The sequence below is a fragment of the Falco cherrug genome, chromosome 5 (assembly GCF_023634085.1).
Source record: "Falco cherrug isolate bFalChe1 chromosome 5, bFalChe1.pri, whole genome shotgun sequence".
Lineage (NCBI taxonomy): Eukaryota > Metazoa > Chordata > Aves > Falconiformes > Falconidae > Falco > Falco cherrug.
Window position 1 is genome coordinate 68924499 of NC_073701.1, and position 22894 is coordinate 68947392.

General features: G+C 49.0%; 1 protein-coding gene across 1 annotated transcript; it reads right to left on the reverse strand.

Moving 5' to 3' along the window:
* Positions 1–2110: 2110 nt before the first annotated feature.
* On the reverse strand, positions 2111–15380 carry PHYH (phytanoyl-CoA 2-hydroxylase). The gene is made up of 9 exons (XM_055711223.1): positions 15139–15380; positions 11362–11417; positions 10680–10790; positions 10396–10561; positions 9623–9704; positions 7664–7845; positions 6730–6879; positions 5276–5407; positions 2111–3131 (listed from the first exon to the last, which is right to left on the reverse strand). Exons 1-9 carry the CDS (start codon positions 15229–15231, stop codon positions 3078–3080), a joined length of 1026 nt encoding a protein of 341 aa, XP_055567198.1. The 5' UTR covers positions 15232–15380; the 3' UTR covers positions 2111–3077.
* Between the last annotated feature and the right edge of the window lie 7514 nt (positions 15381–22894).

A 22894-nucleotide genomic window follows, 5' to 3' on the forward strand; every position in this document is an offset into this window, starting at 1 on the left:
GCAGGAGGGAAGGTGGCAGGACAGCCCTTGCTGCAAAGAGCGGGAGTGGGTTGAATGCAGCATATCCTCGTTGCAAACTGGTGTCAGCTCCCCTTCAGTCTCTTCAGACTCCAAAAAAGACGGAGGCCACAGGTTGAACACAGTCCTCTTGGCAGGGCTTTTCTTTTTTTACACAGGAGATTTTCACAGGATAGAAAAATAATAAATCCCTTTCTGATGGAAATAGCTTGATACTTTGGGATTGCAAAAATCATTGAGGGATGGGCAGTGTGTCTGAGAATAGCACTTGGGTCCCTGCACTTGTTTTTCATAGGGCTGTGGCACGCTGGGCAGGTTTCCTCCTGGGAGGAAAAAGCAGGCGACTTGATGGCTTTTCCTCTCCTCCTCCCCTTCCAGCTGCAGTGGTGGTAGCTCAAAGAGGGAGTTTAGACCTAAAGGCTGATGAGACCTTGCAGCTCTCCTGTGGCTGCAGCTCCCTCTGCAGCCACCCGCCTGACATGCCCGCATCAGCTGCACTACTGCCAGGAAGCCAAACCCTGGGAGACATGGCTGTAGTTTTGGTTTTTATCCAGTAAGCCAAGTGCTGGAGACTGAGGTGAATTTCCACTGGTGGGACATGTGCTTTGGAAACCTGTGACTGCAGAATCTCTGCTGGCTGGGATGGGTGGGAACAGGAACAAGCAAGCACTTACCAGGTAGATCTCTCACACAGGAGGTCATATTCACATGAACTGATGAAGCATCCTTTGGACTCCAGCCCTTGCTCAAATATCCTGGAAGTGCCTATAGAGCCTTACGCTCCCAGGGACATGGTCCTACACCCATGAGCATGCAGCTTTGCTGAGAAGAAGCCAGGAAGCCCCGCTGCATGTGGCTCTGCCCAGGGTCATTTCAGGGGGCAGGGATCTGACTCCTCGGCATAGCTAGGATGCAGCTGTGCTGGCCCTGCACACAGCTGAGGGCAGCTTGCTTAAGCTTAGTCCTCCCCAGGCTCTGGAGTATCCTCAGCCTGTTGTAGAAAGGAGTGACATCAGTCTCTCCTCAGGTTGGACAACTGCTGTTAGACGATCTGCAAGGTCTTTGATGGATTTGTTCTTCTGAAAGAGGAAATTTAAACCTAAATTCATAGGCCAAGATGCACACATTTTTAAAACAAAGCTAAATTTCTTCCTTTCCTTCTCTCTCTCAGTCAGTAAGAGAAATTCAGAGTCTGGAAATTCTGGGAATTTGTAGCTCTTCTCTGTAGACACAGGTCCCTCTGCAGTCAACTCAGCTACACCAGTAATGCCAGACAATGAAGCATCTCCATGAATCCTGTGTTGTGAACCAGGCAGGATACTGCAAGTCTTCACAAAAATCCCAAGGAAAGCAGCAGCTTGGTTAGGAGCAAGAGCTCAGAAAAGTCAACAGAGGCATGCCCAGCTCACTGGAAATTCACTTGGGCCCATGCAGCAAGCAAAGACCAGGCTGAGAAGGTCCAAGTCTGGAGAGGCATCATGGCACATGTCCCCAAGAGCAGGATCAGTGTCAGGGTTATAGAGAGGGCATGGGAAGAGATGCAGGAACAAGGATTCTCAAAATCACCCACCGACCAAGGCTGGGGATCTGTCCTAAAGTCTCCCCCTTGTCAGACTTATTGGTGGTGTGGTCAAACCAGAAGCTGCCGAGAGGTCTGTCCTCACACCGCACCCCACCACCAAGGATTTAGGACCAACGTAGTAACTGTGCTCAAACCTCACCTTGTTTAAAAAGCATAAAAACAAACAAGAAAACCTATAGACACTGCAGAAAGAGAAAGAAGGGCAAACCCCTCCTCTGCCTTAGGCTGTCATGCATGAAATGACTGTACCAGCTTTGACCTGCAGCCTTTTGTTCCCTGGTGGAGATTTTGGAGGACAGTACTGCACCTGATCTCCTGTCTCAACTGGAGTGACCTCCTGAGCTGCAGGATAGCAGAGCAGGAGCCATGAAAGCCCTCCAGGTGCTGTTTTGGCACCTTCTTTGGGTGGAGTGGGACTGGAGAAGATCGCCGTTTTGCACTGGGGTATTCAACGATGCACTCACTGTCAGAATTTCTGAGTGACAGAAATAATACAACGCAGCCCCCAAATGCAGTTTTGCTCTGATTTAATGTGCATTTTGAAAAATAGACAGCAAAATAACCTTTCAGAAAGCAAGGAAAAACATTGTGAAAGGCAAGAGGATTATTCCAGTGCATGTCACTTCACCCTGCCACCAGTGCATCCTGAGGAGCATCCAACTGTCTCCCTGACCTGGCAGCACCAAAAGGCACATTTTCCCAGACCTGCCAGACTCAAAGGAGGACTGTCTCGTTTCATACAGCCTTGGATGGGTTGTACAAGTCCAATGGGATGATGGTTTGCTGGCCCAGTAGCTCCCAACCCTGTCAGCCACGTATTTCACTTGTGCCAGTGCTGATCGGTAAGATACGATGCCACACCAGGTCATGTTTGAGGAACGCTGCTAGAGGTCACGTTCCAGCCCATTAATCCCATTTTTCTATGTGCGTGGTTGCTGCTTCCCCTTTATCCTGTTCTTTACTTACACCGTTGATTCTTCTGGTACCAATATCTCCATCATCATCAGCTGTACTAATAACTTCCCAGGTGAGCTCATACTGAGGGCTTGTGTGAAACTGATTATTTTGCATAGAAAAGGAAGTTGGAAACATTGGAAGCGTTTGCATAACATCTTATGTTAGTATAGTATCATTTCAAAGGTACGTCATGTGAGAAACTTTTAAAAAACAAGAATGAAAACATTGAGAAAATCAAGGTGTCTTTCAAGACCTTAATTCTTCAATTGTCTAAGATAACCACAGCAAATCTCTCTTTTTCTAGGTTAGGTTTTCTTTGACGTACATCAGCTGTTCAACTTTAGTGCAATTATTTTCTATTAGCATAAAATGATTTTATGATGCAGCATTTGGCTAAGTTACCAATACAGACATCATCAAAGCACACATAACACTGCCTGCCAAGGCAGGGTCTGCACTCTCTGACCAGGTAAGCTTGTTCTCGGGCATGTGATTTCCATCCTGCTCTTCAGAGGTTGTTCTACAGGTTGATTCTTTCCCCTTGCACAAGCCGTGCTCGGAAGTTCCACATATCCTTCAAAACAAAAATAACACAAAGGAAAAGCCTTAAGGGCCAGCAAAACGGTAACCAAGATTCCAATTTACAGAGGTGGAAACAGACACAGCATTCTCAGCTTAGCTGCCTACCCAGAAAAACATACCAAAACATTTGCTGAATATAATTTCAAATACTAAACATCCAGAACAAAAATACAGCCCCAACTAAGGAGGCAGTGCAACCTGCATCCTCAGGAGAGTTTATTCACGGGTGTTACAGGGGTGGCAAGGTGCCCATGGTTCAATTCTGGAAGGAGGCAGAAGAGGAAACATGAGCAGCACAGTGAACATTACCCTTGCAGAAGTCGCCCTTGCCTGCTTGCGCACACAGTGCCTCCCTTGTGCGCCTCTGGGTGATCAACAAAGCTCACCAACTGACTATGCCTTGCATACTGCTGCCCATGAGTAAGCGATACTCCTTGGGCAGCAGAAACCAGCAGGAATAACAGATACAAATGCAAGCCCTTAGCCATAAATCAGATGCTGGGCAGGCATCTCTGCCGGTTATAAATCAGAGAAGACCACTGCTGTTTGCTTCACGGAGGTAAGTCTTGGGCAGGCTCCTACCTCAGTTTCCTTGTGTGAGGATTATTTGGTTCTTATCTTTAGTCTTGTGAAGGTGAAATGTAAGAGCTGGGCACTTCGGGAGAAAGCTCCAGTTCTAGTGAAAAAAAGCTTAAAGCTACATGAAAACACAGGTTCATCAGAGGCTTGTATGGCCACATCCTCATTTCCATTCAGGAGGAGAGAGCCTGATTATGTATCACTTGGTATCTCACTGTGTACCTAAATAACTCCAGGAAAAGTCAAGCAAGCTGTAACTTTGCTGACAACATGGAAGATCAGGCTTGCAAAACACAGCTGGAACCCCCACCACAGCCAGCACACTGTGGGGAAAAAACAAACCAAAACAAAAACCTCAAAAGTGAAAAAGAACGTCCTCTCCCACAGAATGCCCTAGATAGTGTAATATCTGTAAAATACGCACATTTTAAAAGAAAATTGCTGCCTATTACATCTAGACTTTACTGCCTTGATACTGGCTGTGCACATGTTTGGGAACTGCTGCAGATTAAGAAATTCAGAACACTGCCACCCCAGTAACAAGGTTTATATTTCTTTCAGTGGCTGAATCCCTGAAGAATTTAGATTTGCTTTCTATTTTACACAGTGGTTTCAGTTATTCAGCAAGAGCCCACTACTCGCCCCCCCCCCCCCCTTTTTTTTTTTTGAGGCAGATGTATATCGCTGCTGACATACCTGCTGTAGCCTCAAGTCTAGGATTATATTTAACCAAAAAAAGTCAGTCTACTACTGCAGTCAGATGTGACTGCTTGTTTTAAAAGGAAAATTCACCTGCCATTAGGAGGAGGAACTAAGAACTGTAGACACAGAAACTGTGGACAAGCACTGAATTTATTGTACCTTCTTATACTTGTGAAATCAGGGCAAGAGATGACCCCATCGTCCTATTCACATTGTGCAGGCCATATATAACCGCAAAGAGCTCTGGTTCAGACACACTCCGCACAACAAACCATGAACCAGGAGATGCAGTGAAGGGCAAAGGTTGCATAGACTTCACTCTATTCCTGCCTTGCCACATTAGCCCTCCCCACTGCTACCCAGTGGGGCGAAGCCTGGCCCCCCTTGAATGGCCTAAGAGGTGCACGTGAGCAGCCTCAGAGCTGAGCCTTCACAGCAGCAGCGTCTGTGTCTCCTCACTTCTGCTACAACATCAGCTGCAGTCACATAATGAAGTGCTGATCCCGTCTCTACCAACTCAGCCAGCACTGGAAGGGATAAGGCATCCTCACAAAACCTGTTTGGACAAGCAGAGCTGGAGGAACTTCTAGAGCTCAAGGGATGTGAAGGGGCTGCCCAGAGAGAAGGGCCACCTCTCCAGCATAGCAAGAAGCAGCCTTAGGAGCAAAAAGGCCCCAAAAAGGCCTGCTGGTCATCCTCTGTACATCAGGTCTTTTATTCTGCCAGGCACCTCTGCTTGGCACAGCTTGATCTGCCAACCTGGGTATAGCAAAAAGCACAAATCTGTCACATGAGAGAGACTTAGGAAAGGGAACTGACCTGGATTGTAACACACAGCATACAGCCAGGTCTTACCCTGAGTTCCATGGAAGCCATGTTGTATTTCTTGTGAACCATTTCTGCCATTTCTTTCTCCAGGTGCTCTTGAGTCGTGTTCTTGACGTCAATGTAGTAGCACTCTGAGCTGGCAAAGTGACAGCTTATGCTCTGCGTGAGGAAATTGGGCAGCACTTACTACCACATCGATTATGAATGAGCTGTGTTAAAAAATCTCGTGCATCCCAGACTGTGGACACCCCACCTGCTCCTTACAGATCATGGCAGCAAATTCCTTCCTCCTTTCCAAGCTCTCCAGCTCTCCTGAGAGCGTCTGTCCCCTTGGAGAAATACTCTCGCTGGCTGATGTGCTTTTCTTCCTTCCCTTCTCTCCCAAACACTTCCCCAGCATGAACTGTACTACTTGATCTCAGAATACCAGCAAATAGAGTGCGAATAGAAAGTCAGGGTTGGAGCAGACCTGTGTGTTCAGTAAGGATTCTTACCTTCTGCACCCAGACAGTCACATCAACCCACTTAATCTGGAATCAGCTCTTGCTTAAGCAGAGTCTAGAGGAAATAAATACAAACGCCCCACTAGAAGAAAGCTGTTCTCTCATTACACTACACGAGCAATGCCAGCTGCAGGCAAGATCATGCCAGATCTCAAAGGGTGCTGGACCATAGCTGGCCAGCTCCAGGATGCTCACTGATTTATCCCAAAGGCAGACAAATGCTGGGATTTGGCACAGTGTGAGGACGCGGGATACAGGACTATCCAGAAAGGAATTCCACACCAGTAACCTGCTACTAGGGCTGACAGAATGGGCCCTATAGTAGTCAGTGGAGGTAAAGCAAAATACAGCAGCCTGAGTTGGCATGCATGAGGGGAAATATCTGCATTGCAACTAGCAGCTACACTAGAGGCTACAGTTCCCTTACATGCCTGGATGAATCCACTTCTGAAAAAGGAACAGGCCTCCAAAAAGGAGGGCACTTTTGCCTGTTTCAGTTAAATAATAGCAACGCAAAACAAACAGACGATGTGTAAACAAATCTTTAATAGAAAAATGGATCACGTTATCATATAAATAACTTAATTTTTGGATGATGAAGACTCCTGCTATCCAGAGACGAGATACCAAGAATGCAGACGGAAGAAAGTCAGTGAAGCTCTTGATATTTGGGACAGCTGAAAGGCAACTATTGGAAAAGCAAGTACAGCCAGCCAGGCTTCACACAGAGATTCGCTATCTAGTTTCTGCTTTTGCTCTGTTTTTCTCCAACAGATTCACAGCATGCTCTTCTCCCAAAAGACAGAGATGTTTAAAAATAAAAAGATTAAAAAGGAGAGTTTAAAAGTGTACTAGGAAGCTAAAAACTCATTTAAAAGTTCATCTGCATATTCATGAGCTTGGGTAGGGGGAAGATAGTTTGATCAGTTTAAAAAAAATCAAAAATATCAAGAGCTGTATCAAGAGATGGTTTCCTACCTTTCGGAAACCTGATGTCTTGTTTATCCCAGAGCCATGAATGAGCAGGGGATGGAAGAACACTGTGTCTCCCTTCTCCATGACAAGGTGAACCCTGGGACTCTGCTCATCTTCATCAAGCAGTCCATGGAAAAGTTTGTTGGTTTTACCCTAGAAAGAAAGGCTGAGTTGAAACCACTTGGTTAAAATTAGAGCAAGTGCCGATTCTCAGTGCAAGGGACAGCAGGGACAACTACTAATGTGCTTTCCTCCGGGCAGTGTATTTGGTATGCCCAACTAAAAGCCTGCCCACTTGCCTACAAGTCTTCCTACTTCAAGCCTGAGGTACAGCAAACTAATACTTTTTCAATTTTCTGAGGCTGTACTCAGACAATTACTAATATTTCCCAGCTGGAGAGAACAGGGGAGAGCACTGGTGAATCCCACAAGTGTGGCCTGATGCCACCAGTGGTCTCAAGTCCAGCCTTCTGCTCCTAGTATAACCCTCACCAACACCAGGCCAGGTCAGGAGACATCTGTTCTTAAGAGGACAATACTGCTTGATATCTAATTGCATCCAGCTGTTTACTATCCAATCTCTCCTCTTTGGGACAGCCCACATGCTCACCACGCAGGAACAAATCCATAGGAGAGAAAGAGTCCTCAGATTTGGCAAAGGCAGTGGAAAATGGTTGCATGTGTTTACACTGTTACGCCATGACATGCTGGACAATTTCTAGGTGAAAGTGGGAACAGAGGCAAATCTATCCGGGTTACATGCAGTGAGGCCAACAAAGCAAGTCTCTCCTGAAGCAACAAGTCAGTGCTTGCATAAACAGAAGAACCATGAAAACCTAAGCTCTGACCTGCGCATCACCCCTCCACAGTGAACTCTCCCCAGCCAAAATGTGGTCCCAACACACACGCCCTTCCCAAGCTCCCTGTGACACTCTACCTCCCACTTGGGATAGCCATGAGGCTTCAGGGGCTCCTTGTGCGTCCCTGGCTGCACGACCAGGCACCCATTGTCCTGGTCGGCCCTCTCCATGGCGGTCCAGGAGCACACGATGCGGGCTGCAGGCCGGAAGGGGAAATAGTGCAAGTCCTGATGCATGGGGTGAAGAAAAGTCTGTTTATCTGCAACACAGGTTCAAAACCTTCAACCTCATCGAATGTAACACAGCCTTTTCCTTCCCGTTAAACCACTGCACTCATCCTAACGTGTCCAAAGAAGCTGCTGCTCACCACTGGAGAGACTTTGTGTACCCAGCGTCTGCTCCAGCCCACCACTGCCTTGGAAGCCAGATGGGTTAGCTTACACCCATCCCAAGATGGACCAGGAGCGCAGTGGTGGCTCTTCGGTCAGCAGTGGCACAGGGACACAATGAATGCCAGGAGGCTGCCTGGCTTTGCAGTCCCTCAGAAGACTCTTTTTGCTGGCCTTCACCACCAACCCCCCCCCGCCCAGTTTTCACCATTCACTTTGGCTGCTCTCCAGTTCTGTGAACTTTAACCAGCACAGTCTTGCACAAACCTTTCCCAGTACAAAGACTTTCAAACAGCCGCCTGTACTCACTTGATCTATCACTGTGTTGCAAGCAGAATCAACCCTGTCTGTGCTGCACCAAACACATGTTTATTTAGCCTTCTTTTTAAAAAAATATATATCTCAATTTATGGGCTGCAGCCTCCTTAGACTGGCTACCTAGCAATCTATTAGCCTTCACCCTAGAGGCTCTTTTTCCTTGAAGCCTAACAAAAATTACTGTTCCTGAAGTTTTGTTTGTTACTTCTTTTCCCACTATGAAAATGGAAACATATCATCCACACCAAAACAGCTTTCTATATATTATTTATATATTTATTTTGCCATTGAGTTTGCTCCTCAAATAGATATAGTTAGGATGTTTCCACTTGCCTCATTTGCCATACTATTTAGACTTTGGGCAGCCTGGAAAACTCTCCTGAGAGCTGCACCTCTCCTAAAGTACTCCTCAAAGATACTGAATGGAGACCTTGCAAATACGGAGCAGCTTCCCATTTCTTGTCCTAAATTATGGGTTTGTATTTACTTTAAAAATGTATGGTCTCCTGTTGAATTTCCAAACCAAAATGGCACAGCTTTCTGTGGAGTATCTAAGACGACAAGTGGAGACGACTTGAACAAACTCAGTATTTTAATAACCCAGTGCACTATGTATCTGCTCAGAAGCTGCACACCCAAGAGTAAGAAACATAGCTCAGGTCTCAGCTTTGCTAAACCAAAACAGCTCATGCAGAGTCAAAGCTACTTTGAAAAACTGTAATATGGTTAGTCTGGTTCTCTTCCTCTCTCCCTGCCCATCACCCTTGTATCAATTACGATCTCAAATTCCAACAGCAGGAGACAAAGCCAGGCTTCAAAACCCTTCTTTTGGCACTTATTCAAGTATCTTCATATCAAAGCACTGAGCGCACAACAACTGTCAGTGAGGTCGGGAGCGTATAAACTCCAGGCAAAGGATGATCTCTGTATTTATTGCCTTTTACTGGGGTCCATGGAAGCGCTTGTTTTCAATGCATTCAGCAAGCTGGGCTGAAAAAGCCTGTCATGTTTTAAACCGTGGGCCTCTACGCAGGTGCAGCTGGCTGAGTGGGGAGCTCACTTGCCCACTTTGAACATGTGAGTGGTGCAGCCAAGACAACCACCATCTTTAGCAAACACCCACTGAACGTTGAAAGACAAATGTTAACTCAATAAGCTAAAGTAAAAAGAAAACAAACTATTTCCAAAGTGGCTTTGTACATTTTCAAAGTTATTTAGTTGCAATTTGTCTCATTTTTTTCAAACAGCTTTTCTAAACCACTAAGTTGAATTCTGGCCAGACAGATTGCATACATGCAACAGTTTTCTTCTTATCCAAGTTTTCCTTACCAGAATCTGGAAGTTTATTTATCAGCATGGTGTGCATTGCCATGATGTTTGGCCCTGTGAAGCACTCAACATATCTGAGGATCTATGTGGAAGAAAACAGAAAAAAACCAACTATTAGGAACAGGAAAGACAAGATGAAAGATTGCTGAGGAAGCACTGGGACCTGGATGTTTGGCTGAGGACTAGGGCACAGGCAGAGGAGGCCAGGACAGGAGGCAGGAGCTGGCGTGACACACAAACGGGCATGCAGGGGGCCAAGGTGGAAGATGGTGCAGCAGGCTGCTGGGTGGGCTTGGAAAGATGGGGAGGGCCATACCTCCATGAAGCTGTGGCTGTCTGCCACAACATGAACATTGGCTACAAAGCTGGATCCGCCCAGAGGACAGATGCTTTGCCTGGATAAAAGACATTCAGAAAATGCTGCTGATCTATCCTACTAGCCTGGCACAGTTTGGGCTAGTCACATTCCTGACTGGTTCTGCACCACAGGACCAGAGAGGCGCTCCTTTAAGTCTTCTTCCCTGACCACCACCCATCCCATGTTCGTGCAGAACACTCTTAAAAGATGGCTTGATATTCCTTCCTCACATAGGTACTTATGGGAGTGACATACAGGGGTTCTAAAGCATAAAGGATAAAGCTTTAGTGGAACCAAAAAAAAGCTTTACAGAGGCAACAAAACACAGATACATTCATATAGGCTGTTCCACCACCATCTCCCTTTTGAGTGTTGGGTTTTTTTTTGGTTTGGGTTTGTTGGTTTTTTTTTTTACCTCTGGCAGAGTACAGTATCTGAACAACTCTTCATCTTCCTGGAAGTCCTGCACTTTATTAACTACTTTTTCAGACTGACCATACCGGGATCTCAGGGACTCATCTTTCATAATCATAGCTCCTGGTAGATGCACTTCTTTTTTACAGATCCTCACAAACTCCTTCCTGCAAAGCAGAGGGAACATCTGTGTTGGGAGAATTCAGCTTCATCCAGCTTCCCAGAGCTCCCTTGGAATACTGCTGCACATAGGATCTCCCATCACCTTAGGCAAGCACCCTGTACCTGAAGCGCTCAATGTCTTCATCAGAAACAAGCTTCTTAATGAGCAGATAGCCGTTGTCTTCGTAGAACTGCCTTTGCTCTGTGGTGAGGACATCGTTGTCCAGGGTGTAGCTGGGACACAGAGGAGAAACACGTTAGTAGGGCCAGGCAGAGCAACAGGAGCAGTGTTGGCAAGACTGGCAGGAAGATGGTGACACGCGGGAGATCAGCAGCAGCTGGGGAGAATCAGTGAGAAACCTGCCCCACCTCCATGCCCACCCCAGCTCTGCAGGTGTGCAGTGTTTCTCATGCCCCAGCAGAGCTGGCACAGCGTGTCCATGGCTTTGCAGCATCTCTGCCCACAGCCACCCACTACTTCTGCGACAGAATTCCAGGAGTCCCCCTCATGCCTTCCCAAAGTGGAGAAGTGAGCAGGAAAGCTGGGATCTGTCCTCAGCAGCCTTACTCTCAACACAGATGCTGAAGCACATGAGAATAGCCTCTGCAGTCAGATAATCCACTCAGACATTTTCCAGATATGTTGTTAAGCTTTTTTATGAAACTACAGTTAAACAAAGGAAAAGATACCCTTGAAAAGTGAAAGGCGACACAATGTTGAGTGATCAACACGTGTTAGGGTGGAAAAATGCATTTAGTCCTGCGGGTTATTTTTTTTATGTCTACAAAGGAAGATGCAGCTTACCAAAACCTCCCTGGCTGAGGAACAGCGCTAACTTGGGCTGAAGTAGGAAAGCTTGCCTGGGATGGAAATTAAGAAGTATACACTCAAGCACAATAGATTATAAGAACATCTGTACACACACATCCTGAATCCTACAATGCAGTTCATCTTAAAGATAAATGCCGTGCTGGACATTCAACTCGTGTTCTTGTTTATTTTGCTTCTAAAAATATCTTTTCCAGCTTCGGAGTAGCACATCTGGCAGACAAGTATAAAACAACAGCACAGTACAGCCTTGCCAACGCATGTAGCAAAGCCAGTACAAAACGCCTGAGACCCCAGAGCAGCCCACACGCCTCCATCCACCTCCCACAACATCAAGACACCCAGTGAGACGCTCAGTCGTGTCTGCTTGCTCGGTTTCCCTCCCTGCGCTCGAGAGGGCACCAGACCTACCCAAAACCTGCACGGCCTCCGGGGAGTGCTGCTCCACCCCTCCCCTCCTACACCCCAAATTCAGAGCCAGCAGTCATAGGGGGTGAATCTGCGACTTCACGCTCCCATGAGGTGCAAACCCTCGCCCTCGCTCCAGGTACCACTGAGATTTGGTCCCTCCCAAACCTGACAGGGACCAAATCTCCTCTCAGGGAGGAGAGCACGGGGCTCGTCCCCCACCTCAAAATGCACTTCAGCAGGGTTAAATAAATGCAGTTGTGTCCTCCTGTGCAGAGAGAGGCATTCTTGTGAGGGAGCAATTAAATCCCACTTGCTAATGAAGCCTCACAAGAGCTTTGTGCATGGTAGGGAAGTGTCACCTGGGGCAAGGCCAAAAAAAGAACATTTTCATGCAGAGCTCTGGGTCTGCACATGCCTGTTTGGAGACCCCTGTGTTTCGGGGTTTTAAAAGACTCCTCTACTGCCCATCACTACCTCCTAAATGTGCCATAAAAGCATGCACCCTTCTGGAGTAAGGAACAGGTTTAACCACAATTGTGTCTATGGACCCTACACCGGGAAGCTTAAACATTAGCTGGTCAAGAGTCATATATGGTAGGAGAAGAAACATCAAACACGCAAAAATGATGAGCCAGAAGGAGGAAAAGGTGCTGAGAATCCGATGGAAGAGAGACGGAATGAATGGGGAGACCAGGTAGAAACCATCCCAGCAGAGCCCAGAGCAAGGTATTCCCCAACTGAGGGCACTGCTGCGCCACACGCCACATTTCAGGTCCGATTTCAGGACTCAAAATGGGACTCCTGGCCACTCAGGCTCCTAAATGTCCACAGGCACTTGGACTAATGGAGACACAGGCAGTGGCTGAAGCCCAGCTGCGATGCCCTCCCCAACACTCCTCCACCTCCCACAAGCAGGGAACAGCAGGCAAGTCCTCCAGGCCCTGGGCTCCATTTGAGCACCTTCCTCCTGGTTTTTGCAGTGCCTCTTCCTCTCACTGGTTTTGCTCTTGCCACCTTGCAATGCTCAAAGGACAAGCGCGGGTTGCTTGGACAACCAAAAACAAGAGGCACGCAGGCTGGGAAGGAGATGCCACCTCCAGCAGCTCCTTTTGGTGAGGACATTTAGTATTTAAACTTTTCCCTCCCGCTCAGACGCCCCTTTTGGGATTAAGGTATTCACAGACATGCCAGCCAGCTGCGCAGGCAATATAACACTTGGGTGGACTCAGAAGCAAGTAAACACTTCTGGACAGACCAAACCACAGGCAAAGCACGTTCAAGATCCCCAGAAGCTTTCCTAAAGCATCTCCTTGCGGAGTCTCAAGGGATGGTGCAAATTCCTGCGTATCTAAGACAAGCACAGTAAACGTGTGTCATTCTCTTGGAAGCCATCTCACGAACAGCTGGTGAGGTGGTCCTGGCCTGACAGCCCCCTCTCTGCCAGCAGCAGAGCAGGGTTTGACCTGAAGAACCCAAACACCCAAATCACTCAAGAGGTGCAGTTGATTTCTGAACCTCCCCTACCTGTTTGCATTTTGAGGAAACCTTCACTTCTGCAGTCAGTGTGCTGGGTTTTGCCCCGTGGCCCAGAGGCAGCACGCGAGCTGACTTCACAGCTGTAGGAATGAAGGTTTTCCACAAGCACCAGTGAAAGCGGCTTTTTCTCACCTGCCTTCCTGTAAGGAGGTAAGTGCTGGTGTTACCAGCTCAGCACTCCCCTCTGGCTCCTACATCAAGCTCCTAAGAAAAATCTGCTGCATTTCACCTTCTGATGCTGCCTCTCCTTCCCGGGACCACACAAGGCAGCTCTGTGAAGGCGGAGTTTTTCCGCTGTTACGCAGAGATAACTCATCTTCCAGTACACCAACACCACCAACACACACCAGCCCCTGACATACCAATCCCTAACAGCAACCGCAGGAGGAAACAAGATGGTCTTAAACTCTCTATTACACAGGTTTGATTTTAAACAAGGAAGGTCAGGATGCCGTCTTTTCCAGGCTGGGAAGGTGGGAGCCTGGGGTGGGCCGGCAGAAGGCAGCTAACCCCTGCTGCAGGGCTCACTGAGCGCAGGGGTGGGCGCACACAGCTGCACTCCGCCAGGGCAGGGCAGAGACCCCGTGCTTTTCACATTTTGTTTCTCCAGGGGTGACCAGTGTTGCTGTCAAGATACTTCTTCTTTTGTAAAAGAAGAGGCATTTTTCTGGGAGGAAGAGTGACTGTCCTACCAAAGCCAGAGATTAAAACAAAACCAGTGCACTGATGTAACGTGGATCAAATAAATGTATTCTGATTAGATTCCATCATTTACTTTATCCACACGCTCCACACTTGCTCCAGCCCAGCTTAGACATATTTTTGTCCTTTGCATCAGGACCATTGCAGCTGGATTTAAAAACAAAACAGCTTGTGCACCACCTCTCCTTCCTTACTCTGTCTTTACAACTGGGGTAATTCTCCTAGCGTTTATTTCCTATTTTGTGTTTCTACTTGCACCTTTGTCTTACGGCAGTCTCAGTCAACTGCTATCCGTCTTCAAATTTTTAATATATTTGAAGACCCCTACATCCCGTTTGATCAAGTTTTCTTTGCCAGTTTATTATAATTCAGAGGTAACTTGTCAGCATTCAGCTCTCACTGAGAATCAGCAGTTTTAAATTTTTTTTTGAAAAAGCAAGATTTATGGCAGCAGCTTTAAAAATACTATCTGCAAGCAGGCTTCATTTAACTTTTGGAAACACAGAACAGACCAACGTGAGAACGGCTTTCCGGCCTGGTTTCGTTTCTCTGGCAGCCTCCAGCGTTTCCACCTCGCAAACCAAACCTCGATGTGTTGCCTGCTGCTGGTCTACCAGTCCAGTCTGAGCCTGGCATTTACCTCCCCGAACCCCTCCAGTCCCCGAGAGGCCGCTTCGCTGCCGGCAGCCCCCCTGCCCAGTGCGGCGGAGAGGTGCCGGGGGGGCGGCGCGGCAGCTGCGTGTCCCGGCAGCTGAGGGGCGGCAGGGCTGGAGCGCAGGGACGCGGCCCCGGGCGGCGCTGGCCCCAAAACCCCAGCCGGGGCAGCCGGGGGAAGCACTGCCCTGGCCCCCCCCGGCTCGCTGGGGGGCTGCACGGCGCACGGCCCCGCTGCACGTCACCACCCCGTACCCAGGGCACGGCGCAGGGACGCTGCCCGGTGCCCTTCCCGGCAGGGTGCCCTCGTAGGGCAAACCGCCGGCGGCGCCCACAGCCACGCGGGAGCGGGGAGCGAGGGGCAGATCTCGCTGCGGCGGGGGAAGCCGAGCCCCGAGCCCGGGGGGTCCCCCCGCCCCCCTCGCCCCGCCCCCACATCGCAAAGGATACAGGAGCCGGGGCTGCGGCCAGCCGCGGGGAGAGGTGCCGGAGGATGATGTCCAGCCGAGCCGCCGGCCCAGGCCGCTTCCCCAGCTGCTCCATCACGCCCGGGCGGCCGAAACGCTCCGTCCCCGGCCCGGCGGTACGAACGGCCGGGGAGCAGCAGCGCCCCGCCGGCCTCCGCAGCCTCTGCCTTGGCCGCACATGCGCCAGCAGCCGTGCGTGCTGAGAGCAGCCGTGCGTGCTCAGAACGGCCGGCAGCCACGGGCCGGCGGGGCCCGCCGATGGGCGGGGAGGGCTCCCCGAGGGGAGGGGCCGCCGGGGCCTGGGGCGTACGTGGGAGAGCGCAGCGCGTGCTTTTGCAGCCCCCCGCCCCCCGCTTCCCGTATTTCCTCCCCCCCTCCCCCCTCTGCCAGCAGGGACTGAGCCGCAAGGGTTTCCACAGCCCGGTACAGGGAGCAGCGCTGGGCGCTCCCGAGCGCAGGCCACAGCCGAGGCCAGCGGGGTATTTTCTTCATCTCCCGTCTCGAAGAAGACCGTCAGAGCTCGCCTCAGCCTTCCGTGGAGCGGTCTGGAGAGATTTGTATTGCCCTGCTGTCACCCCGGAGCTGTCACACGTGGAGCGTGTTCCCCGAGTGCCTCGTTGGCACTGACGGAGATGCGGGATGTCTGCAGCCTGCACCAGAACCGCGCCAGGGCAGGGAGTTGTGCCGGTGGCCTCTCTGTCCAGCCTTTGGGACAGCTCTGCTGCTTTGGAGGAGGAAAGGAGGGGAAGGAGCAAGAGGAGTCAGTGCAGCACCAGGGGAGGTGGGAAGGGAGGAAGAGAAAGTCCAGAGGGGAAAACCTGGAGCAGGGAAAGAGGGAAGAAGCGTAAAAAACAGGCAGCTGCAAATAAAGGTTGCAAAAAAATAAGCTGTGGAGGCTTGGTGTTTCTCTGAAGCTGGAATATGCTTAAAAGTGGCGTGTTCAGTGTACACTGTCCTTAGCACACTGTTACCTGCCTTAATTAACATTGTGAGTGCATCAGCTGAAACGTTCAAGGAGAAGAATGTTAAGGGATTGAAAACAGCCCCATAACTAAGACCTGCAGCACAGTTCAGAAGATGATTTTCATCATCTTTGCATAACCCTGTTGCTACCGTGCCGCAGAGCCTCACCACTCCTGCAGAGCGGACTTCAGCCCCCGTGTCGCAGTCCAGACTAGCTTGTGCCAGCGGTGTGACAGCCAGTTCATCCCCCAAGCCCTACGTGGTGCAGCAGGTGCTGCTGGAATGGGCTGTCCTTCATCTTTCCCCTTTCCATGTGCCAAGGGGGTCCATTCATGCCATTCAGGCTGTCCCCACGTGCCGAAGGACAAGCCAGGGGGAAGGAGGCCAGCCCAGCTGCACAGAGAGCTTTGGGGGGAACTCAAGGGGAAAAGGAGAGTTTGTGGCCTTTGGGAGAAGGGGCAGGCAGCTCGGGGGGGCTGTGAGGGTGTCATGAGGTTGTGCAGGGAGATCAGAAAGGCAAAAGCAGTCCTGCTAGGCCCTGCTCCCAAAGATGCACCACCAAGAGCAAGTCCCCTGTTGCTCCAGGTGGTCTCAGGACGATACGGTGTGCATCAAGACTCTGCATCACAGCTACTTTAGGAAGCTGAACTCCATTTTGCAACAGGTTTTGCTGGAATCCCAGGTGACATGTTGATGGATCAGAAACTCAGCCATCAGTATACTAAGCTTCATGTTAGTGCTACAGATAAACAGAAGCCAAGGCATGGATAGGAAGTGCTTCTGAACTTAACCTGAAACCTAAAAGCTGATTTCCTTTAAAACTCAGTGGCAAAACTCCCAATGATTTAAGTAAAGATGTACAGGAGCAGGTTTATTGTGGCAGCTGCCTGGACTGGGGAGCATTCCCATTTACGGCTCTCATGGTCAGTGGTTCCACGTGCGCTCAGTGGAGTCACTCCCTTCAGGGGCTACAACAAAACATAGGCTCTTCACAAAAGTGGGACAAACAAGGTTAGGAACCCAGAAAAAAAACACCCTCTCAAAAGGATTTTGTGTAGTCAGAGGCAAGTGTACAGGCACTATGACAGCACCCAGCCCTAATTTGCCAACAAAATTAGACCTTTGACTCCTGAGCTACAGGAAAACTCTTAGTCATAGGTAAACAGAAAGTTAATAGAAGTTCCTCAAATCAAGTTCAAATGAGAGGGGAGGGAAAGGGAAAAAAGGCAACTAGAGTAACAGTTTTATTACTGAAGTCATAACTGCACAGAAAGGTCTATTTATAATTCGGATATATGCTGCAATTGACTTCACAATGCAAACTGAAACAGGATTCTCAATAGATCTTAATCTGTTTCAAAATTCAGGTAAGAATCCCATCAAAAAGATAAAGCATAGCAATACTATACATGCCAGTTCTGACAGACCCATTTGCAGTGTTGGTGTTTCTTCCGCTGGTATGTGTTTGACAGCATCTAATGAAAAGGTGTCTTTCAAACTTAAAAAATCCCCCAAAAAGTAGTTAGTCATTTTGCTGTCATGATTAGGAGTTTGGGAACTAAGATGCTTTTATACATACACAATATACACTGACCTACATATATATATATAAATACATATGCATTTTTAAACAAGAAGAGCCTCAAAAAACCAGTAACTCTGGTTATATCACATATATATATCACATCCATCGTATGGATGGTTACCTCATCCACCTTGGCACGGAGGAGCAGGAGGCTGAGGTGACTGCCCTTTATTTGTACCCTGATGATAATACAGTCCATGATCAAACTTTAATACATAAAAAGATTGATCTTGGGTGTTGCTGGCACCACTCCGGGCTGCAGCGCGGAGAACTGTGCAGTGGTATCAATGGCATGATGGCTGGCTGTGGTGTAGCCACGCATTCTAAAAACAGAAGTGTGTGGACACACGTGAAAACCTTGTCCTTTGCATCTTAATCTGAATTTTATAAAAAACCCCAAACATCAAAAAAAACAACCCCCAAAAATCCCAACCCCAAACCAGTCCAGGGTAAATAATTTTCAAGTCTGTTGATAAGCTTCACTAAAGTACAGACTGAATCTCATGAACCTAGGAAAAGAAATGAGGGAGAGTTTTTTTCGTTAAAAAACCTGATGGTGGCATTCATCTCTTTATAAAAATTAATGACATTTAAGAGGGGCTGTGTCTTTGCAAAGTATTTTTACAGCTATGTCTGTCAGTTTCCCAAATTTTATAAAACATTTTTATACAGCTATTTTGCATTTGGCTTTTAGTTTTAATGCTTTCTGTTCATTAAATCACAAAACTAATAAAAACTAAATGATCAAGATTGCTCCAGCAGTACAGGAACAGTCCTAATGCACAGTGTTATAATTTAATAAGCATCTCAATTGACTATTAAAATCCACATTATGATCAGAACCGTAATTCCAAAGATGAGGTTTTCTGAAAGCTTAATTTACTGTGGTGGGAAGTGGCAGCTGCTCCAACTCAGCAAAATTAGCTTTTTTAACTTAGATGCCAGGGAAAACAGATGTAGATGAGACAATAACAAGAACAACAACAAAATCCACTACCAACGCGCAGGTTCGTTTCTCATTACCAGAAGATTCAAGAAGGGCTTCTACAGATCGGTTAGCAGCGGAAGAGAGGCAAAAGAAAACGTGGACCCAAGGGAGAACAAAACAGGAGGATGTGGTGACAAAGGGCATGGAAAAGGTCGAGGGTCTCAATGACTTCTCCGCCTTGGGCTTTGCTGGCGTGGTCTGTTCTCAGTTTCCCTGTGCCGAGCAGTGGGGCCTGGGGCCACAGAGCATCACCCACCTGCAGAAGACTGAGCCGGAGACCCCTGAAGCAAACTGAGCATTTTCAAGTCCATGGGACCATGTGGGATTTACCTGTAGGAGCCAACGTGATTGCAAAGCTGCTCTCGCTCCTGCTGTCAGGAGGGGTTCCTGATGGCTCAAAAAAGGCAGATGTTGTGCCTGTCTTCACAAAGGGCAAGAAAAGGCATCTGGGGACCTCAGCCTCCAGGGAGATTGTGCAGTAAGCCCTCCTGGTTTGCTGTGTCCACGTACGCCAAGGACAAGGCAACTGGGAACAGCCAGCACAGACTGACCAAAGGGAAATTGGGGCCGGCCAACCTCCACGTGCTCTGCGATGGAGCGGCTCTGCAGACGAGGGCAGGGCAGTGTGCAGCCTGCACCTTGGCCTTGGGAGGCTTTTGCCTACTTGGGACAGGTGGACTTGGTGTGGGTGGGAAATGGGCTGAGCGGTGGGGCGCAGAGGGCCACCACCAGCAGTATGAAGCGCTGTCTGCTACCATGGCGCTCCTCAGCAGGCAGATGCAGAACCAGTGCTGGTTTGTCTCTGTTACTGACCTGGACAGGAATGACCCCTCAGGAGGCTGGCTGGGGACACCAGCTGGGGAAGCAGTCCCGCGTGCTGGGGGGCAGAGCGGCTGCTTGGAGGGACCTCGGCAGGCAGGGTGGCAGGGACCCCTAGGAGCTCAGCAAAGGCAGAGTGCCGTTCCTGGCGTGGAGCAGCCCCGTGCTGCAGGACGAGCTGGGTCCCGCCTGCCTGCAAGGCTGCTCTGCGGGAAAGGACTCGACAGACAAGTTGAACGTGAGCGAGCAGTGCATGCTTGCGATGGAAAGGGCTGACTGCGCTGGCAGGAGCACGGCCGGCCGGCCGAGGGGAGTGGTTCTTCCCCTCTCTGAGGCCGTTTGAGATTACATCTGGACGCTGTGTCTAGTTTTGGGCTTCCCAGCACAGGCACTGACGTCCTGGGGCGAGGTCAGTGGAGGACCACTGAAATGGGGGAGCTGAAGCACATGATGCACAAGGAAAGGCTGAGAAAATAGCTCAGCTTGGGGAAGGCTCCAGGGAGATCCTATAGCTGTCCGCAAGCACCTTATGGGGGAGACAGAGAAGACCACCAACTCTTCTTGAAAGTTTACGGCAAAATCGAGAGACAATAGGCACCAACCGCAGCAAGAAAAAATCCTGTTGGATGTAAAGAGAAAATTCCGTGGAATGGAAATGGCCAAACACTGAAACAGGGCGTGCAGAGAGATTGTGGGATGTCTGCCCTTGGAGATGTTCAAAACCTGACTGCACACAGGCCTGAGCAACCTGACATGACCTCAGGATCGTCCCTCCTTTGGGCCAGCAGACTGCAAGACATCTCTTCCAAATGCAGTTATTCTGCGAGTTCGAGTTCAACTATGGTGGTAGGAGCATTCCCCAGCTGACCTGCTACAATACGGAACGTGCATCTGAACACGAATCTATGTTTACCTTGGAACTAGCAGGACCGTTTTTCTTTTGTTACTACTTTTCCCCTCTCTGAAAGCTGGAGATGTGGGGCAACGGCTTTTTCATGCCTTCAAAAAATATAACAGAAGATATGTCAACATTGCCAGCGAAAGCACAGAACAGGTTGGAATATCAGCATTAGCTTAAGTAGGTCTTGGGCAACCGAAGGAAAGACGCAGCGTCGTGCTCTGGAGAGGGGGCAGGCAGCGAGCACATACCTGGGGGTCGGAGCCTGGAGCAGCAAAGCCTGCCTAAACTGCTGCTGCTGGAAGCAGAGCACGCCAGGTTAAAGCCAGTTTAGACACACCTGGAGGAAATCCTCCACGTGGAGGACATGCGACGTGTTCAGAGACAAGTTGAACAGTGTTGCCTCCCACAAAAGCGAAGTCCTGCCTCTAGGTCCCGGCCTCTGCTGAATTTCAAGCTTTAGGCCACCCCTACCCACCTACTGAGGTGCTGCAGCCTGGCTTCTCTTTCCAGGGAGGAACAGGGCCTGCAGGAGCACAGCTGTCCCCAGCTGCCGAGCTGTGGGTGCCCACCCACTCCTAAAGGCACAGGTGCCTCCAGAAGCACCAGAGACAGCTGGATCCATCACAGCCACCTCTGAGCACCAAGAGCTTAAAACCCCACATGCGCTTCCCTCATGGTTGGCTCCTGCAATGCCAGCTGACCTCAGCTGTTAGCAAGCCGACAGGCAAAGCCTCTTTCACAGAGATGCTGCTCCTATTGAGGTCCAGCAGCTCCCCAAAGGGACCTCCTGCTCCTGCATGACTCACCCAGCCTGGGAAAAATGCCTACCCAAAGGCTGAGCAACGAGGAGGTTCTATTACCTTTCCCCTCCCCAAGTGCCAGCCGCGGAGGCTGCCAACCATATCTTGTGGTCAGAGCGCCAGAAGGTGACTTGCCAACTCTTTGCCAGATGTTCAGTGAAAAAAAACCCCACCAACCAACCAAAGCCCCCCAGTAAAACAGTTGTGTCGGCCATCATGCCCATCCATTCCCCTCAGTCGCTCAGGTTCGCTGCCCTTTCACTGCAGCGTTCATACCAATTTTCATATCTAAGTAGAAAAGAGTCAGTCCTGAATTTGTAGCAAAACACGAAATCAAAATACCTAAAAACCAAAGGACAAAACTATTCTGATTTTATATACTGCCACAGAAAATCTTAAGAGTGTTATTTTTCCGTGATGCAGGAGGAAGAGCAAAAGGCTGAGGAGACCAATGTACTGGATACTAGCATTCCAAGGATATATGCTACTTATCAGATGTATTGATTAGGCTAGGGAATATTCCAGTTACTGAATTCTTTCTTTTTACTCTCCACCCCTCTCACAACATTCTATGCTTGATCTACAATCCATTTAGCAAAACAAATCATAAAACTTCTTACACAAATCTCTGCACTCCTTAACTGATGGGGTGAGGACTTCCCAACTCCATAGCCACCCACTCAGCAGCACAGTCAGCCGGCCAAGCCAGGAAGCACTTTGGGATGTAAATTCCAGCCATCGGGAAACATCAGGAGAGGCTTCAACCCTCAGTTCACTGACCCCACAGAGGGGTTTGGTGGTGGCTGGCTTCAGCAGCTGCAAAGGCAGGTTTTCCTCCGAAGTCCAGATGGCTCTTGCCGTGAAAGGTCGGCACGAGGGCTGTGCACGTCCACCCACTGCGCTGGCTCAGCAGCCTTCCTCCGCACACTCTTCCCCGTGAAGATGAACCTTCTACCGTTGAAGGCACGTCTGGGGAAGAAGCGCTGGTTTCACAGCTGGCTGATGAACCGATCACCATAACAAGTGAAAAGAATACCCCGGTATCCACCACTAGTACTGGTTTTCTGCGCAGGGTCAACTCGCACACATAGCGCCAGTTTAAAATACAACAGATCTTGGTTAACACCTACTTTCACACAGAAGTGCTCAACTGTTCGGCACACATTTGATCTCGCTAGGGTTTGGGTTTTTAATCTGATACAATAACCTACATAGTGATGGTCTTGTCTGCAACTATGAAGAAAATTAACAGAAGCCAGCTCCACGGTTTTGTATCAGAATACAGAACAAATTTCACAGAACAAAGAGGAATTAGATCAGCATTTTTTGCACAGACAACTGTTTTTTGATGCTTTATTTCAGAACTGCTATGAAAAAAAAAAATCTGATCCCCCCCCCCCCCCCAAAGCAAAGTCAAAAACTCAGTTACTGCTTTGAGGTTTTGTGGTGAACACTCAACTTGCAGAATTCTCCAGGAGAAGGAGCACGAGGTTCTTTGTGGTTTAGGCTACTCACAAGGGGGAGTGGGAGAGAAAAAAATTCTAGCTTTACAAAAGGTGTCTGTTGAGAGCACTATTGAGTGGGAAAAAGATGAGCCAAGTTTTGCCAGAGTCATCACTAGGAGCAAGACTGGAAATTTAAAACTCGCATGGATACACAGGAGTGCTTCATCTCTAGTGACTC

Excerpts from the sequence above, each read along its gene's own strand:
- PHYH (XM_055711223.1), bottom strand. The coding sequence starts at position 15,231 with ATGGAGCAGCTGGGGAAGCGGCCTGGGCCGGCGGCTCGGCTGGACATC. Across the intron at positions 7,846-9,622 it reads AAATAAACTTCCAGATTCTG|ATAAACAGACTTTTCTTCAC; the intron begins GTAAGGAAAACT and ends CCTGTGTTGCAG. Across the intron at positions 3,132-5,275 it reads TGGCTTCCATGGAACTCAGG|GATATGTGGAACTTCCGAGC; the intron begins GTAAGACCTGGC and ends TTTGTTTTGAAG.